The 20,315-nt window shown below is 38.8% G+C and overlaps 1 protein-coding gene across 4 annotated transcripts in view; it reads right to left on the reverse strand.

Annotated features, from left to right (window-relative positions):
* Nucleotides 1-1,637: 1,637 nt before the first annotated feature.
* Nucleotides 1,638-20,315, reverse strand: part of usp13 (ubiquitin specific peptidase 13) — a 33,039-nt gene continuing 14,361 nt past the window's right edge. For all 4 annotated transcript variants that reach the window (XM_022756837.1, XM_022756752.1, XM_022756670.1 and 1 more), the window contains 11 exons: nt 19,403-19,528; nt 17,454-17,607; nt 16,616-16,790; nt 16,406-16,494; nt 15,751-15,873; nt 12,533-12,556; nt 11,936-12,079; nt 9,004-9,173; nt 6,818-7,007; nt 5,045-5,129; nt 1,638-4,669 (listed from right to left, as the gene is read on the reverse strand). In XM_022756837.1, the coding sequence (XP_022612558.1) occupies nt 4,573-4,669; nt 5,045-5,129; nt 6,818-7,007; nt 9,004-9,173; nt 11,936-12,079; nt 12,533-12,556; nt 15,751-15,873; nt 16,406-16,494; nt 16,616-16,790; nt 17,454-17,607; nt 19,403-19,528 (1,377 nt within the window). In that variant the 3' untranslated portion in view covers nt 1,638-4,572. The remainder of the gene's footprint in view (nt 4,670-5,044; nt 5,130-6,817; nt 7,008-9,003; nt 9,174-11,935; nt 12,080-12,532; nt 12,557-15,750; nt 15,874-16,405; nt 16,495-16,615; nt 16,791-17,453; nt 17,608-19,402; nt 19,529-20,315) is intronic.

Consider the following 20,315-nt stretch of genomic DNA (forward strand, 5'->3'; position numbering starts at 1 on the left):
GCTTAACGCATGCTCCTGAGGAACAGACTGAGGTTGATCGCATGCCAGATCCTCTACATGTTTTTCTTTGTTTGTTTTTTTGTTTGTTTTTTTGAATGCTGTTCTCATTTGTATGCATGAAATACATGGAAGTGCTTTCTTTCTCCCCCCACTGACGTATAAAAATGAAATATATTATGAAGTTTCCTTACAATATTTCTACAATACACTTTTAAAACCTGCAACCTTGACAAAAAGTGATGTATATATTCAGTATATATTCTACACAAGATGCTTTTTCTTGCATAGAACGAGTGAGTGTGCAAGGCTCAAGCAGAGAAATGAGAGAAATGGTGAAAGCACTTAATCTCTTCCAAACATACTTGAGCTTAAATACTGGTACATTGCTACAACTGGCTAATCATAGTTATATTCTGTAGAAATTTTGTAATTATGACTTCTACAAATTATAAACACACTGGTAACCACTGCAATAACCCCAACCTATAAAGCTGTTTTTACCAAATGTTTTTTAGTGTTGAAACTTGATCATGCTTAACATCTTTATATAAAGACTGTAGGATATGTTGTTCCGCACACATTCACAAATACTTATTCAAAGAAATTCATGTTTTCAGTACCAACTTTGCACAGCCCTGTTCATGATGGTTTATATATGGAGACCCAAAGCATTCAAAATTATATGCTTATGATCATTGTAATTCATCTCATCATAATTTAAAAAAAAAAGAACAGACTTTATTGCAGGTTATTCTTTTGGAAAAGTGATATTTTGAAATAAAACTACTGGAATTAAATAGAAATGTTATGTTATTGTGTAAAGAAGCAGAATGAAAAAACATTTCTTTTCATTTCAATGATGCTGAGTTTTCAAAATATATTGATTTATTTGTGTTTATGTATTTGGACTGTATTTATTCCTTATTTATTTCATCAAGTTAAATTTAAGACTTTTATTATACACAGTACTTAATCCCTTTTTTAAAATGACGCTGGTCAAAGTATGATAGAAAATCAGAAGGAACAATATGGCCAAGAATTATTTATTACTAGCAGTAGTTGTTTTTTGTTTATTTGCAGAGATTGAGTTCAATGCTTTCTAAGACCTTTCAAGACCTGCAGATACTCTGTATTTATGTACTCAAATTTAAACTCTTTGGTATTCCATATGTATAATTTTCTGCATTTTACTAATGACAATTTACAGATGTGTTCAGTCCTCTTGCACACATATAAGCCTTTATAAAATGTTAATTACGGCTTCATTGGTTGGGGTTCATGAAGGTTATCAGTACATGTTGTGTACATTTCTTTTTTGATTCCTTTAATTCAACATGTGTACAAAGGCAGTTTCTTCTGGTTTATTTATCGCATCAGATGTATGAATAAAATGATATTTTGATGAATGAACTTAGAAATTATATACTTTATATACAGTAAGTCATTTATTCAAATACCTACTATAATGCATATTACTCCCTGTATAATCACAAGGAAAGCATTAGCACCTTTGAAACATACAATATGAAAGTAAACTTTTAAAATAAACTGTTGTTATATATTCTATGCTCTTGTCTTATTTTTGTAAAACAAAACACTTGAACTGCAGTTTCTTGTTCAACCTTAAAGAATTCAAGTCTCAACAAAGGTGTAGTTTATTAAATTATCCAAACATCGCAAGTAAACAGCGCCACTGTGTATACTGTACTGTAATGACTCTATTCACATACACCTAAGCCACATTTGGATAAACGCATACATTACAAAAGTCAACTTAAAATAATCTCTTCAGGAAAACTATGTAATGAAAACTACAGCGTTGGCACAAACTTGTTTGCAAAAAGGCAACAGAGTAAAAACAGGTGAAGAACCTTTTTGACACTTAGTTAAATGAAAAAGAACAAAACTCACAAAAGTACAACGGTACAATCCAAATGACTAAATGTCAACGTCTAGTGCACATGCTGACAGTGTAAAAGCCTTTTTGTGACAAACTGAACCATTACGTTTTAACAACGTATAGAAGAAGAATGGAAGAGACCGAGCTGGAGGGAAAGCTGAAACAAAAAGACAAAAATACAAAGACAATAATGTAATAAGGAGGATGAGTGGGAGAACAAAAGGTGCTGAGAGATAAATTGAACTTCACAGAATATCTGAGGACATTTATGACTAAACATCACTAAGCAAGACGACAACTTTATCACCTATCTACTGATCAGATCAGGGTTTGACAGGAGGACACAATTGGTTTCTGAGAAAAAAAATTACTTTTTTTTTTTTTTTTTTTTTTTTTTTTTTAAATAGAAGGAACGGCAGAAACCCAAGACTTGCATAGAAAGACCTTTCAGAATTTGCTGCTGCATAGACAAAGAACACTGCAGCAGACTATCAAGTAGTATCTGATGAGGACGAGGTCAGGATGTAATAAAACTGAAGCTCTTAGGGAAGTCTAGGCACAGTGTTGTTAAAGGGGAGCACTGCAGAGGTATGGATTTATTCTCTAATGTAGCTATTTATCTGAATGTCTGCATAAAGAATTTCTTTTGCCTGTATCGTCCCTCAAGCAGAGACACTCCTATGACTTCTTTGAAAAGCATTGCCTGAGACTGTTGAAAGACATTTTTAAGGACAATCACATTCCAGCCACTAACTAGAGTTTTAGATGTATGTCTCCATTTTTTTTTCTTTCAACCCTCTTAGAAATGTTAGCTTATTGTCATTTCCTTGAATATCAAAAGGTAATGACTCCAAAATCAGTTAAAATTGGAAATTTCAAGACAGCGGAATAAACACTCAGCAGAACTCCCCATTAAATTATGCACCTGAAGTGCATTACTGAGTGAAAGACAGTTTCAAACTGGAATTGTGTCCATGCCACTGACAAAACACTAGTACTTTGTGTAATATTACACTGAGTTTTTGAGATGCAGCAAACAAGACTGTTCTGTGTAGCTTACAAGAAAATAGAGAAAGGATATGACTGCAAATATTGAGATGTTGTTGATGATCAGAGGTTCATGAATGTCTGACAAACAAGCACATACGTTGTTCTGCAGATTATGAACTGAGTAGATAAATGAGGAGAGTACAGAGTTGGTGGATAATCCAGCATGAGGTTATGGTGATTTAACAGCAAAGGGCCAGTTGTATTTTCACTGTGGTTTTTTGGAGTGTTAAAGCTGAAGAGGAGGTTTTGGTTGCAGTGAGCACCATGAAGTTATACATTCAGCACTGCACCGTGTCCGTACAAAAATGCACATTTTAGAGGAGATACGTGTCACTGTACAGCCTTTAGCATTCAGTAGGTTCAAGAGTAGATTTGGTTGTAGTGCATATTGCTTTAGACGCGGAAAAAGTTCAGATGCATAAATGAATTAACTGACCTGTAAAAAGTGGCAACAGGGTCAAAGAAAAACATTCATTTGAACTTTTGGGTCATAGTCAAAGTGAATCTGTCAAAGTGATAAAAGAACCAAAGTGGGCCAACTGCAGCCGAGTGTTAAAGGACTTCTATATGACTTCCATGTGCACTCATGATCGGACAGCTATCTTAAAATAAGCACAGCTTTACTTATATTAGGCATCGATTATGTTCAATCTCTTCATTGACTTGTGGCCACTTCAAGGATAAACAGGTTCATCTGTACTGAAGTAGAAATTTAAGATATCACATTCAATTGCTTGTATCTCTTGAATAAAAAGTCCACTTCTGCATCAGGTGCAAAATATGAACTTGTTTTAGTCACAAAAAAGTGCTTTCAGGGAAGGAAATAATACTTCTATCTCAATAAATCGGCCAGTGTACCATGGTGCAGAAAGTTTCTTATTAAAAGTGACAATCATGCACATCATCTCCAAATAAAACTGGGGCAGGTCTGAGCCATTATTCAGCCAGTTATACTGTATATTTAACTACAGTCACATTTAACACCTATTCACTGCCTTCTTGGTGCTCTCCTTCATACAGTATGCTGGTCATTTCCCTCAGTCTCAGTGCACAACCAAAACGTTTAAAACTTTTGATGTCCCTTCAATTTCCCGGGGATGAAAAACATTCTTTTCTCTTTCAAAGTAAAATGCATAGCCACCAGCAGCACAGTAATTTCTTTTCAGAGCATTTCAGGGCTGGCAGTGAAGCACCGCCATTTCAAAATACATTTATAAAATGTACCCCTTTGAAAATTATTGGCACAGTAGCTGAAGGCATAGAGGAGGAACAATGAGATTTGATATGTGACATTATTTTGTGTCCAGAGCAGTCCAGAAGTGGAAATTGCACACATCCCTCTGTACCTACACTGTCAAGAAAACATCTTTTGTTTTTTAACATAAACACTGAAATATACATTTAAAGCATAACGTAACACAAATGCACAAAGAGCACATTGCTTTCCCTTTCTGACCAGTGTTCCTGGTTGCTCCTGAATGACATCACGGTAAGGCGAGCAGCTGGTCTGATAGGTTATTTCCATCATTTCCACTGTGGCTGTTAATACAGTTGTCTGCTAGTCTTCTGAGTGAAAGACTGCGCTTCTATAAAAGGTTGCAAGGTGGAGGAGGGGGGTAACTTTAACTGCTAGACAGTCGGTGGTAAAAGTAGATGTAGCCCAAGTCTTTTGGAGGCCTTTCTGACAAACACACTTTGTGGTCGTTGTAGATCACCCACCTGCAGGAGGAGGGACATATGAGGAAGGTACACGTTATTGTAGTGCTGTGAGAAAAGTTTTACTTTTTAAAAACTGACTGCTATGAGGACAGAGGAAATGGGTCAATTTATTATTTCCCATTTAATCTAAATAAGATGACTGTGATTTTGAATAATTTATTTCCAGACTTCCTGTGGTAAAAGCTTATTGATAATAATTTAATTTTGCAGAAATACATTTCCTAGGATGAGTGATATGAAAGAAAACACATCCATTAATAACAGATTTTTTTCTGTTGAATAGGGAAGTCCCTCGTTTTAATTGAAAATATGCTATCAGCTTTGTACCACAATAAATTGAATGAATACAATTTAGTGAAACTGAGTGCAACTCACCTTCCCTCCTTTTTGATGTGACAAACATAATGCCCAGACATTGTGGATGCTCCCATGTGGCTGATGAAGGCAAAGAGCTCATAACCTTGAAAAAGGACAAAGAAACAAGGAGGGTTTAAATCTGCACATAAGGGACAGTGAGAAAACACAATCAACTATTTCAGTAATTAGAAATTTTAACCACAGACATTTGAGCATTCACTCTTTCAAGCCTCAAAATAACAAGATATAAAGGCACTTGCTGTTGGAAACATCTCAAATAATGCTCTTAAGTACACAAAAATACTGTTTTTTTAAGAGGATACTATTACAGGTGATTTATAGTAAACAGAATCAGAGCCCTCTTTTGGCAAGGACAGCTCATAATACATTTCTGCTGAAGGTGAAGAAAAGATCAGCCAGATTCACTGAGTAATTTAAAATGCTGAAAGGCCAGTGTGTCTACATTGCCAACGGGCTTCTATGATTTTGCTTGCTGTATTATTATTATTATTATTCCTCCTGTTCATACTGGCCATTAAGAACTTAGCTCCCAAATCAATTTCAGTCTAAGCTATGGGGAACAAAATCCATAGTCCTTGGTCTGAGCAACAAGTATATTCCAAAGATGATCTGAAGCTTATATGAGGCTTCAGCCTGACAACTCAAGAGTTTATTTTCCAAAGTCTTTTTAGTGTGAAATTCCCTCTTTGTGTTACTATCCCTCCAACTTATCTCAGCACGGAAAGACCAGGGAAACAAACAGGAGACTGAAGACACTGAGAATGTAAGAAATGCCAGAGCTTCATATTAGCGTTTCAATGCACCTGGACAGTACAGTTGTCTAAAGCCCATTAGTCTGTCATTATGCAGATGAATTATTGCATGAAGATGCACTGTTTACACTTTTATGAGGGGAGTTAAGTTAAAAAGCTTGTGAATCTTATTTCTTTATGCCACTGTGCCTTCAGTTGGTCTAGCAGAGCAGGTCAGTGCCCGGCAGCACCAGAGTTCACTGTGTTTCATCATCAGGTATTAATTGGAGCTGAGGTTAAATTGGCCTTTGGAAGTTCATGCATGACATGTAGGTAAAATTACAACAAATTAGGGGACAAAAAATGCCCTCTGACACTTTTTTTGGACTCTGACCCATGTTGGTTATACAGATCTCTGCCTTGGAAAATAATACACTATATGCTAGACGCTCCTGCTGGATCTCTGTCCTGAGTAACCAAGCTAACCTTGAACTGTGAAAATTTGACTACAGTTTATATCCTACTGGTCACAAACAATTGCTAATTAAAGTCAACCCTTGATTACTTCATGGTCATTTAGATTAGGTTCTGTAATAAATTAAGTCAAGACAGAAGGGGCAGATATAATCAGTGAAATCAGTCATGCAGAGTCACTCATTTCATTTATTTACTTATTTAGGGACAATGCACTTTAATCAACAGTACTGTAAATGTGCCAGTGTTAGCCAGCTGCCTAATTTTCAACTGCAGTCCTTAGATGTTTCAACGTTTCAAGGATCATCAACACAATAAAATTTACAGCGATGACACAGAAGACCGCAACAACAACAACAAAGAGAATCATCACAGACATGCAAAGCAACTGGAAGCGGCGAAACATTGGGACAATAATACAACAACAAACACTATTTCGGTACATATAGCCATGCAAGCAGCATGAAGCAACAACAACACTGACAACATTTAACATACTCACATGAGGAGCAGCAATTTACAGTAATTATAAATAAAATGGAGTAATCAATAAGTCAATACTTACGTCCCGGTCCGTCTTTGACACGTGGGCCTGACGTGTCTCTGTCTGGAGACAGCGTGGAGTCGCTGTGCGAGTTGGCGTTGGAGAAAGTGTTGTCGTTGGGCTCTGTGTCAGCCATGTCTGACAGGGCGTCACTCTCCTCCTCCTCCGGGTGGGTGAAGATCCAGTCGAGTGCTCGTTCCAGGTTATTGTTCTGAAAGGTTTTGAAAACACCCATGATGTTACAAGTTCACTGACATTCCACACAAAAATACCTTTAATATGTCACCAAGTTACAATTCTATATCAAACATTTTTAAATTTGTCAGTGGTGCAATTTTAAATTGCAACGCATAACTTTTTTACTGTTGGAATCATAAATCATACATTTTTAAAATGTTTAACACATTCAGTGGAGAACATCATCTTTGCTTCACAGTCACTGAGGCAGTAACTAGCTGCAGTTCAAAAAATATACATGTAATATACTATAAGATACTCTAAATACTTGTAGTAACAGGAAATATCACATAGAAGACAAATGGTCTGCAAATAGATTGCATATGGGGACACAATAAGGGTTGAGGATTAAAAATGTTCATCTTCTATCTTGTTTTCTCCCTCTCTGTTGTATCTTGAACAAACTCCTCATAAAAAAAATAGTCCTATGCTTAACATGTTAAAATGAGCAATCACTTATTGAAGAGGTGGCAGGCATCCATCTGTGCCAACTCCCCCCCTGAGGATGTTTACTTTTAGTCCAAAGTAGAGGTGTGATTGCTGGAGAACATCTGGCTGAGGGAGGAGGTTTGGCTCGCTGTCAGCTTTTTCTGTCTCTCCCTGTCAGGTCACTGAGGTTGAAAAAAAAAGTTCCTCCTCCTAATTTTGGACTATTAATAAACCAGCCATGAGACTTCTCTGCTTCACACCTCCATCCACCCTCATGGGGAATATGTGTTCATTTTTATTCACTTCAACAACATCGTGGATGGCAGCGAGTTTGGTGGCGTGAGGGTTGATAAACAAGGAAGCCTGGTGTCTATTTCTGTGTCTTACTAACAGTCTGCTGAGCTATTTTAGCTGAGGGGGCAGTTTGAAATATGAAACGTGAGAATCAGGGGCCATTTCAAAACAGGGGAGGTCACAAATTTGCTGTAGCTGCATTCCTTTTGTCCACATTACAAAAAATAAATAATAAATAAATAAAAATCAATAATTTACTTGTGCTGAACGTTTTACATACATTTGTGAGCTGTGATGATAAAATGGCTCGACATGTCACTGAGGCAGATCCCGTTCCTAACCCTGAAAGGCTGCATCAGCGGAGGAGTCCGTATGCTGCTGGGACTATTTGTAAACACCATGTAGAGCAGACATCTTTAATCACTCTGACACGCAGGACCTATTAAATTTGCAGTTTGGAAAGCAAACAAGTAGGCCAGCCAAAGCCCATCTATGACTGACAGAGCTTGGTTTTCATCATCTCTTTCTTTTCCCTCTTTTCAAACATCACCTGCTTTGTCATGAACTCTTGACACTTTCGTTTTCCACTGTTCAGTTTTCTTTCTGGTTTTTGGGGCGTGAGGTGTATTTCTTCTGTTACTTGTGTAATTTATTTCCATAATGAATCAATGTTGTGTTGCAATTTCTTTTTTGTTTTTGTTTTATCTGACAACATTTGTGGTGCCCGGCAGTCATTGCTGTGCTGCTACACTTCTCATAGACGTGTGGGTGGTTCTTTGCCTTCAGTTTTTCTCTTGCTCAAGTCTGACTTTTTTTTTCCCCCATATAACTATCAAGTGTTTCTATGAGAAATGGACTAAGGCATGAACACCACCTACAGAAGACTCTTTATCTTTATCAGTTCAGACATGGCGACCAACACTGCCCTCACTGGCTGCCCAGTTCTCCTTGTATTTGTTCAAAACAAATCACTGTTATCACTGCCACTAACACAATACACCCTGTGTACAGTGGGGGATTTTAGACACAGGAAAAGGTGTATTTGGCCCCAGCAGCAAATGCAGAAACTCATAAAGGTTGATAAGCAGTAAGAAGAAATGTTGTGGAATAAGAATTATCAGCTGGCAAACAGAAATGATTAAAAGAAAAGATGCCTGGAAATGAAGTACTGGTGCCAGCTAATGAGAAAAAGAGTTATTTATTAGCACACAAAGTACAAACATGAACAGAGTGGGCAGAAGACTGACCGTGGCTTTAAGTGCCTGGATACTGTGAGTGCGGGGGAAGCCCATAGATGTGAGGATGGCGATGCTTTCCTCAGGGGGCGAGTTGGCCAGTGGGGTGGCACCCATGGGGCTGTCACTGGTGGAGGGACCAGGATCTATCATGGAGGGCAGAGTGAGAGGTTCTGCAAAGTCTGAGGAGAGAAAGAGAGAGAGAATAATAACGAGATGCTGTGGCTCTCGTTTATTTTTCAACCAAATCAATAAATGTATTTTTCACAGTTAGCTGAGCATAGATATTTATTTGCAGTTTTGCTGTGGATTGCGACAGAACAAAGCTGACAGATGCCTCCTGGACATCAAAATGTTTAAGAGGTAGAGACCTGTCAGTGTGTAACAACATATGTTGACTTTAAGTGTATTCAAAAATCTGAAAGACATAGAAACACTTTAATGAAGGAGGCTAGACTGTTGTAACTAACTGTCTCTGTTAAGAATTCAGCCACAGGCATAAAACACACACATCATACAAACATGTGTGTGCTGGGAGGCACCCTGAATACTTCTTTGGTGCTGGAAACAGTATCTGATGCTAAAGCACCCCGTGGCATGTCCATGTCAAAGTCAAGATTAGTGTTGCGAGCCCACACATCTCAGATATATATGAGATATATCAGTATAGTTGGATAAACCACCACATATGCAGAATGATTAACACATCTATTTTCTTCTCTGCCTTTGTTGTCCGTTGAGTTAATTATATAAGAACAAGAATTTTGAATAAAAGGCTTTATTTTGATTTTTGGAAAGTTTGTAACTCAATATTTCTGACTGGAAGACTCTGTGGGTTTACAGCGACTCATATGTAGAAGATTCTTTCCATAACCTGAAACATGTAAAATGTTATAGCTCCTGCATGAAGTACAAGTAAGAATAAAGTCTTTCTAATTTCAAGTGCTTCTCTCTGCACTTTCAATGATTCAAATGAAAGTAAAGTGACCCTCAACCCAGGAACAAGGACACTCCTATGGTAATTACTCTACTGTTGGCCATTAACAGAGCCTTCATTACTGTCCTTGCCATAAATGAAAATGTGTACCACTTATCCCCCACTACCGTCTCTATCTCAGCCTCCTTGTCTTGTGTCCTTTAGATACTGTTTAACTGGCTGTTAACTTCTAATGTAAACTTTGACTATGGTTTGATCTTAGAATTGCCTTTACTAAAACATTCATGAAGTTTATATGAACTGTGGTCTGTTTCAAATGGCTCATTTCAGTTTTCATTTCACTGAGAAATAATATAATAAATAAATATAAGTGAGTCGCCTTGCCTGCTCAGTGCTTTGGAAGTGCACCTCTTCTAAGAAGATGCCATTAGTTTAATTTTGTAAATGCAGCACTCAGGGTTCCCTTCAGTGAAAAGGAAATGTTATGAGGCACTACTACTGCATCTAAAAATGATTAAGTGAAAAGTTTAGTTGTTAAAAAAAATAAGCTGAAGAGATGCTAATGGGAAAGTAATGAAACCAAACAAATGTGGGGGAGGCAGAAGTAGTAGCCTTTGTGCAGCAGGGACAATCTGTTTTACTGATGTTATTGAGCCTGAATGCAGCCCATTCTGCAGATGCATTAGGCTCATTTAAAAACTAACAGGCAGGGGGCTGTTATAATTTCCCTGCACTGTAGAGGCCCTTTACAGCCGACCAGGGAAATAAAAGTGACACAAGTTAACGCCTCAGGGGAACGTCTCTACTGCTGAGAGGCTCTACAAGAGACAAAGTCAGCTCTGACAAAGTTTCTGGTGATGATCTCGCACACAGACATGCACAGATAAACACCTGCGGTACACAAAGGGATCCAAAGTGCGACACTTGCAAAAACAGCTCTGATTTCAATGAATGGAGGAACTGGAGATGTGATGTGTCGCTCACTTTGAATTACCTTTGTGTTGAAAAGGTCCCATACAAATAACTTTGCCTTGCCTCTTTGTGTAATGTATTCTGTCAGCATTCTTGAGTAAAGGGAGTGGTGTGTTTACTGCAGAAATGTTTTCTGGCAGATTTGCAGACAAAAAAAAAAAAAAGTGTAGCACAGGCTTCACATGTGAGCTGACCGGCTCAATAAAATAGTCAATTTCTCTTCATTCTCTAACCGCCTGCATCAGGCCTCGAATATCACTTTACTGGTTGTTTTTGCTTTGAAACGCAGCTTCTCCATTTGAACTCAGAACTGTGTCTCCTTAAGTGCAGCTGTTGTTCTGATTATTTGTCACTAGTATTTTTGGTTTCTCTGGGTTACAGTTACCTTTTTAACCCTTGATCACCCACTCAACACTCACCCCCAACCCCTATTTCTTGTCATGACGATTTCATTTTGTCACGTTTTCAAGAGCTCATTTCACCTTTGGACTTGCACGCTACTTTGAAGGCAGGTCAGCATCATATTTTCAGGTTTCAGGGTGTTGTTTTTCTATGTCTATGTTTTGGACAGCTGGTACAATCAGATCCTCTGAGTGCAATACTTTACATCTCAGGAGAGAATAGATAAATAATGAGAGTAACAGCCATATACAACTTTTTTAACACTACATGCATGCATGTTCATTTTACTGAACAGGAAATGTCCACAGTCCCCTCGTCAGACTGTTTACACAAAGTTGTGCTGTATCTTCAAGAGGAGTCGAATTTACACATCAAAATCTGTTTACAGGGACACAACCAGCCATCTCCTCCAGGAGGAAAATATCCCATAACTCACAAAGCAGTTGGGCTGATGATGGTGATAATAACAGAAATAATAATTATCGTTGTTGTAATAGTTAATGTTATTAGACAATATGTATGTTTTTTCTTTTTCTTTCCAAACACATATATTTTACTTTCTTGTCTAATTACTGTCTGTTGATCTCGTCATGCATACAGTATGTTCTCATGAACGCAGTGATGTCTCCTTACCAGGCTCCTCCATGTGGGCTATGATCCAGTTGAATGCCATCTCGGGGCCCATGTTGCCTGTGTAGTAGACCGCCTTCCTACAGGCCTCCAGCGGGAAGCCCATCTCTGCCAACTGCATTACTGCTGCCTCGTCTATTTCAGGAGCTATGGACACGACAAATGGACATCAGTACCTAAAAACATACAGTTGCTGATTCAACACAACCGGTAACCCTCCAGTTTAAACAACCAAACAGATTTTCCGGGGGCCCTCTCTTTGGGCCTCGTTAAACAAAGAAAACAGAGGAGAATCAGCCCTGGGGAGGTTTCTTTATTGAGGGATGATTTATCAAGGAGAGAAAGGAGTCTGGCTAAAATCAGCCGAGACACATGGAAAAGTAAAGTTTGTTTGTAGAGTAGAGTAAAGTAAAGTAGATGGCAGCTGCAGCACCTGCTCAGGTATACATAGTCAGAAGTTTAGCTCTGCAGCATTCATCACTACTGCTTGGTGCCCAAAATATATTTTCCATGGCTATAACTTATATAAATGTTACATATTCATACATATACTGTAGCACAGAGTTATTGGGAAGAGAAATAAAATACTCAAATACTCACAGTCTACGGAGCTCATTGAGTTATCTGAAAGAGGAGAATAAAACTATTTCAGTTGACTTTTATGTACTTGATTAAGAAAAAAAAACCTATCTTTTCTAAGGCTTATGACTAGGCAGTTAACTGCATGTATGCAGCTAGACTGTTTTTTAAACTTTTTTTTTTTTTTAAATGATCTCATCAGGTTGCCCAGTTGCTTTTATGTTGATGTTAAGCACGTGAACTACCAAGGTGCTACACAAATAATAGTCACCTGATTTTGTTCGTACCATTTTTCTTGTATATTGCTCTTTAGTGATGTATATTACCATATTCCCAGACAAAGCTATGATTAATCAAATTAGTACAAACCAATAGTGACAGTGATACCAGGCCTTTTTTTTTTTAGACTGTAGTATAGAAGCAGGAACAAAAAGAAAGATAGTATAACATAAAACAAAGGTCCCCAGCTGGAATCAAACCAAGCATGTTGTGGTAATGTGATATGCGCCGTATTTGGACACTCACAATCAATCATACAAAGGATATCTCTGTACAGACAGGGCCGATTCAAGTCAGCAGCGAGATAGGCTCAAGTCAAATTGTCAGAATACCCCTTTGGTGAGGCCTTTTCACCTCCTACAGTGAGGAGACTGATCGGCTCCCGCTGTTCCCAATCACTGCAATCACAACTTCAGCGGTTCCTGTTCATATGAAACATGCTCAGGGGGCGAGTTGGCCTACCCAGCTGTGTTATTTTGGACAAATACATTTTATAAGCGCCAATCGTCATTTATTCTACATGGACCTGAAAACATTGTGACTAGAAACACCTGAGGAAGACCATTTGGACTGGCAGTAAGACAGCAGTGTGCTGTTTTTTGTCTTTTTGTCACTGATATTTTGCTAAAAATGGCTTCAGATAAAATGCTAATCAGGCACATTAAGTTTTTGCAATGAAATGGTACAGTTTAGTTTCACTGTCCCACTCACCCAATCTCTCATGTGCTTCTTCCCTCTCTTCCATATTTTCATTGAATTAAGAAAATGACAAACCGGATCACAGTATTAGATAAATAAAATGTGACTGAGGTTTTCCATTTTAATATTGAAGGGGATGAATTGATTAACAAAGAAACCAAATGCAGAAATCCATTTCTATACGGTGTTGGTTTTGTGCATTAAAACAACAGAAAAATGGAATCACGAAAAGCTATGATCCATTTTCTAAATGGCCTGGAATAATTGAGTGAATGGGTGATACACAGACCAGTGAGAAATTATGTGGTTCAAGCAGCGTACAGGAAAACACATTTGCGCAGTTCTGTGTAATCAATGAGAAGCACTGAAGCCTTTTGGACACAGAAGGTTGACCAATGATTAATCACTGCTGATGCCAGCTGGGGGATAATGGACCGGTGGTTAATTTGCAATCGACAAAGCTCATCATATAAATGTGAAATAAATAAATCGGCGAGTGTTTCGAAAACAGCATGTTACCCCCTCTGACATCTTTTCATTTCATAGCTTAAACCACATGTTTCACACCTTGGAACTTTTCTTTATGTTTCTGTCTATAGAAACAGAAGCACTGATGGAGGTCAAATGACTTTTGCACTCATCCCCTATGAGTGCAAAATGGAGATTCAAATTGCTCTCCCAACTAAAACTTACTACATATAAAAAAAAAACATTCATACATATTTCCATGCATCAATTTTACAATGGCCTCTTCAGGAGTTGTCTAAGCAAAGGTAGTTTCATCTCAATGGATGCTCCAATGCACAAGATTTTGAAGAGTTTTAAGTGGATACTGCACTCTTCCAAGAAGCCAGTTCCGTGTGTTTGGAGGTCTGAGATAGCAGGTAAAGCACAGACTGCTCAGTGGTGAAATATTAAGGCGAACATGTTCAAAACTGAAGCAGCCAGTGAAACAATTTTGCAAGGTCCCAGGTCTGTAAAGACATGAAGCACATGTGAGTCACAGCAAAGGCTGCTCGCAGATGTTACTGTGTCTTTGCACTGCTCTTTGAACCGCTTTTTGTGTTTGTGTTTGGAGCTTGAGACAGTACAGAACATTTTGTGCTTCACGCCTGCTAAAATATTAAGGAGGACACTGTTAACTTGATGTAGCAGAACTTTGCAAACAACGGAAGGACGAACAGAGGAAAAGGAATTACAATCACAGAGGAGACGGAGACAAAGCAGCAAAAGGATAGAAGTTTTGCATTGGCCTTTAGGAAGAGAGGATGTATGTAATACTTGAAATATCACTGAGCAAACAATGACACCACGAAGTTTCTAAAAAAGTAACAACAATATTGCTTGTGCTCTAAAATGCTCTTGATGGCTTCCAGTAGCTTATTCCCAGAGCCAAGGGAAGTACATTACAAGGGGATCTCACAAAATCATTAGAACTTATTAGGCTTAGCCACACTGTGAACACAACAACTTTTCAGTAATTGATTGAGCATGCCTTTCCTGTGGGATTCCATTCAATAGCCCCTTCAGAAAAAAACTGGGTGGCTTTGAGCAGAATATCATATTAGAGACAATTTCACAGATCATTTGACTGTCTCAAAAATACCCTACATTTCCTGAAAAGGATGTTGGGTAGCAGCATTAGAACAACACATATGTGGTCAGAGTAACAATGAGTTACCTGTTTGTTAGGTAAAATCAGACATATACTGTCTCACATATATATTTATTTATATATATATATATATATATATATAAATAAATAGAGTGATATGTTTGGCTAACTGGGTAAATAAGAAAGCACAGGTGGCTCAGGGAAAGCAATAACAGAACTGTGAAATTAAAAATAAGGAGCCAAAAATGCCCCCAGTAGTTAAGAGTGCCATTTTGCATTTTTTCCAAGAATTCACGCATGAGTGCAAATGTCCCTGTGGGTCACAGTAGGTGATTCATTGAAGCCTATGAACAGGGGATTCTTCTGGATGAGAAAAGTGGAGCATTGTCTGATCTGAAAACTACACGATATAACTGAAGCTGATCCAAATGTTGGCACCAATGTTTATTTGCCAATATGCAGTGGAAATGAATAAAACACAAAATGTCAGATTAAAAAGGGAAAAAAGATGCTCCTTACATTGTCCTAGTTGTGAAAAGTAGCACAATAATGTGTTGTCCCAACCGTATTGATATCTATATGCATACACACCAACACACATACACATCCATTTCCACAACTTGGCATAAGCTACATCTGTTCATACCTCTGGTGTCTTCAGGTAGCACGATTGGGGGCATGAGGTCAGGCAGCTCCTCTTCACTTGCCTGCAGCCCTGTGGCCCGCAGCCGGTTCAGATCGAGGAAGTCTGGAACATCTATGGCCAAGTCTATACAGGAAGACACATGAAAAAAACTCAGAGGAATATGTTGACTTTTAATTCTTAACATCCTTCCCACTTAACATTGAGACCCTGGCAGCTGGTTGTCTAAGTGTAAACACAAGTGTGACTGTCGGCCATGTAAAACCCCAAAATATCATACTGAAGACTGATTTATAAATATCAATTTACACAATTTACCTGTCATGTAACTGTACCTCAGTAGGAATTTAAGATGCAGCAACGTACTTGTTTTCATTTATTTAATCTCTGTGTCCCAAGTACATGACAGGACAGGATGAGAGATATGGTGGTTTGTGACCATGTGTCCAAAAAGTTCAGGTGACGCCTGAATGAGTTGAACTAAAACTAACCTGGGCAGAAATTTCACCTGTGATGGGGTTTGTAAATCACAGTTTGATGCTGCCCTCTGCTGGGCGTCTGCAACCCTACAAATACTTGAAACTGAGTCACCACATTGGTGGAGGCCAATAACAAACATTTAAAACCCATTAATCAGTGAAGTGTGACAGAAAGTTACCTAGTTTCTTCGGCACCCAATCAACTCCAAATGTGAATTTCTTGATCTGCACGAGCAGATACTCTGGGAAGGATGCAAAACGGGAAGTTCTGCAAGGGAAAATGAAAATTTGGAAAAAGGGGATTCAAAAGAAAGGAAAGCAAAGTTTATAGATACAACTGAGATGTAGAGTTGTCATTCCAGGCCCAGGAGGAGGTGGGCCTTGCTTACTTGACTCCAGCTGACTTGGCCTGCAGCGCTGAGCTCCAGAAGTCTGGGACGTTCTCTGGCTCTGTGAAGGCCTGCAGGCAGGCGGTGAAGGGGATCCGTGCTCTCACAGGTTGAGGTGGAGCCCTCATGTTCTCCTCAGCATCCTTCCGCTTGGCCTCGTATGCCAGCAGCTCCTCTGGTGGCATCAAAACAAAGACAAAGACTTGATAGCATGCAGAATAAGTGGTAACATCCATTGACAAGCATAATGTTCAGCATTTAAAAAAAAAAAAAAAAGGTGGCATAAGATGCATTTCTATAGGGATAATTGTTTAAGGTGTATATGTAGTATTCAAGATTGCTGCTGACAACACTGGAGACCCCTACTAGCAACTACACTGCATTAGACAGACGATCATACTCACCAAGGTCACATTTGTTTATTGTAATTATACCAACATCGGCACAATTAATATGACAAGGTTATATTGGTGTTAGCAACCTTTAATTATTCTTTAAATTAGTCCATCTGATTTGTTATATAATGTATTACATCAAGCCAAGAGTGTGTAATGACAGTACACATAACAAAGCCATAAGCAGTCACTTATTTTCTCTGTCTGAGAGCTCAGGACCTTCTGTGCCCTTCCTGAGCAAGACCTGCTGATTCTCCCAGTGGCTGGCTCCACCTGAGCCCAGCATCACGCAGGCTGTACCAACCAGAGGCAGCTGGTGCTTCCTTCTGCAGCTGCCCAGTGTGTGTGTGTGTGTGTGTGTGTGGGGGGGTGTGTGTGTGTGTGTGTGTGTGTGTGTGTGTGTGTGTGTGTGTGTGTGTGTGTGTGTATGGGAGCTTCTCTACCTCGATTGGTGGCAGCCTCGATTGGGGCTGGCAGTTGGATGCAGTAGTCCACCCGCTGAGTGTATCGCACCCGACGTGTCTGGCAGCACTGAACTCGCTCCTCCACCAGGAAGCGGAAGACGTCACTTGGATTCTCTGAGCCTGCACTGTTCCTCTGCAGACACCAAACATCGGGAGGATGAGTTTAAATATAAGCAGCAAAAATCACTCCATGAGATTTGGCACATATCTCAGTTTGAGACTGATACTCAGCCTGATACTAATGTCTTTTTTAAAAATAGAATATACACCAGTGATGTGATATAACACGGATAAAATGGAGGTTCTAGCGTTTTCTGAATACTTGTCAGTTGTTGTTTTTTTTTGGCAGTTGCAAGTCAAAATTTAAGTATTAATCAATCAAACCCCAAGCAATTTTATCTGAAAGACAGCTACTGCATGTCTGCTTAAGAACTGTACAGAAGCTTCACACATACCACAAACAGCCCATGGTTTGAACTGCAACTTTATCTATAAGCTATTCTTGCTGTGGCCCATTACAGTCTCCTGGCACAACTTCAACACAACTGCTGTTTGACCCAGATCTCTAAATACAGTCATTCATTATGTAAATGCAACTCTTTTAATTTAGGAACTGCCTCAATTAAGTGTACCCTCCATTACAGAGTGTTACATCTTTTCAGAATTGAGGGCATACTAATCATTATCACCGAGTGGCTCAGTGTCCTCTCACTGCTGATGAACAGCAGGGGTCAGTGAAGTTTAATCTGTGTTTATTTGAAGACTGTGATGGAGGAATGGCATCGCGACTTAACACACAAGTTTGATGACGACTTCTTTGCAACCCAGCCCTTCTATTCTAAGAGGCTACAGAAATACACAAGTTATAATTTTACTCAGGCCAAGTATGCAGGCTGACACAGACAGTGGAAAATGTTGCTGATGGTGGTGGCTTTAGTCAGGTTCAATCTATGTCTGGAAACCTAAAGCAGTATCTAGTTTACACACAGCTGTAGAGCTGTAGACTAAAGGAGGGCCATTTTCGAAACAAACCACGTTCAAGCACAAGCACTATAGGGTTTCTTTACTGAATGTGGCAGACATGGAGAAACTGAGGCTTGGAGAATCTGGATGGTTTGTTTTGTTGATCTCCTCCACATGAGGCGGAGGAAGAGTCAAGTCCGAGTCACGGCATGTCTCCTGCGGCTGGGGCAGAATAGGAAGCATTATCTGGCCTCACTGTGTAACAGATAGCGCCGAGCTATTTATATATCCTGGTTGAGAAAGACACATCAAGAGCAACCCAATGTGTATGTACCAACCAAGAAGACAGTGTGCTGTGTTTAGTCAAAAACAGACCCTCCCATCCCAATCAACTACCTCCCCATGTGTGTCAGGGGTCAGACGTAACTCAGCCATTTGAGTTTTATGAGAAGCGGTGTCGCTTTCTGTTGTGTTTGTAGTGTTGACATCATTTAAGGTGATGTGTCTCATATACAGTAGTATAAAAACCTATTCAATTTCTAAACCTGACAGATCCACCTTATGAAAATTATGTTAATTGATATTAATAACACGAGTCATAGTGAATGCTCTCTTCAAAGTTATGGTTAATCACATTTCTAGAATATACAGAAAATACTGCAAGTGAATACATTATAATAACAACCGATTTCAACTGATTTATTGCCATGACAACTGAGCAAACTCCATTCAATAATAAGGACCATAAGATGGTGTTTAAACCACTAGGAAAAGGTTAGTAAGTGGACATTGTGTTTAGAATATTTTGTTGAACTATACCTTAAGGCGACATACTAATATTTTTTAAATGTCTTGTCAAAGGTAAGAAATGTAGGCCACCTATATATGTATATATTTATTTAAATATACACATATATACACCATTTTAAATACTTTAACTTTAACAGAGGTTTAGCTTCACTCACCTCCACTAGGTTGATGATGTGCAGGAGGAGGTCCTGGGCATCTTGTTGTCTGTTTGAGGAAAACTCTGGGTGTCCCCTGCTGACCAGGGCCTTCAACATCCGGGGGGAGACGCCCTTCTGCTGGTGCTGGAATGAAAACATTTGGGTGTCACACACACTGACTGTGCATGATCACTCACCTGTCTCAGAGGGAACTATAAGGTCAGACAACAGAGCAGCTGTTAATATTAAGGTAGCATTAGCCTCGAGTGACTAGCTGGTACCAGAGTGGTATTATAGACATGTGTCGCACTGCTCTGTACACACTGAGATTCTTCTTCATAAAAAGAATGTTTAACATTATATTTTTTTGTTTGGTCCAGGATAATCCTGCTAAGCAACATTAATAAGTCTGAATGGCATTGCTGTAACTAGTTTAGTATGTAAACATGTGCAGCATCCTCAATAAAAATGGCTATTTAGAATGCCTAAGTGAATATAGATGCTACCATAAAAACTGCAAAATCCTTCCTAGTTTCTGTATTTCTCAATAAAAAGTAAACAGAACCTTCAGTTTTTACTGTGCCAGTTATTAAAAATTTCCAAGAGGGGAGAAGCCTATTAATAAGACAATAAAATAAAGTTACTCTTCACAAACAATCCTCATCAACACATCAATTAGCTATTTTGCCAGGAATTGTACAACAGACTATTTCTTGACTGGGAGCAGTTGCCAGGCTACCAGGGGAGAGAGATGTTAATGCCAGTTTAACATAAAAGGTAATGGGGTACTGTATTGATCTTTTCGCTTCGCCAGAGAGTAAATTAGCATAGCCCTACTTCCTATAATGTCAAACTATTCTTTTAAATTCACTATTTTCACCATGGTCAGTAAATATTTTATAATATATGTCATCCAGTGTAAGGGTCTCTA

Source organism: Seriola dumerili, unplaced genomic scaffold, assembly GCF_002260705.1.
Source record: "Seriola dumerili isolate Sdu_G_001 unplaced genomic scaffold, Sdu_1.0 BDQW01000002.1, whole genome shotgun sequence".
NCBI classification, from domain to species: Eukaryota; Metazoa; Chordata; class Actinopteri; order Carangiformes; family Carangidae; genus Seriola; species Seriola dumerili.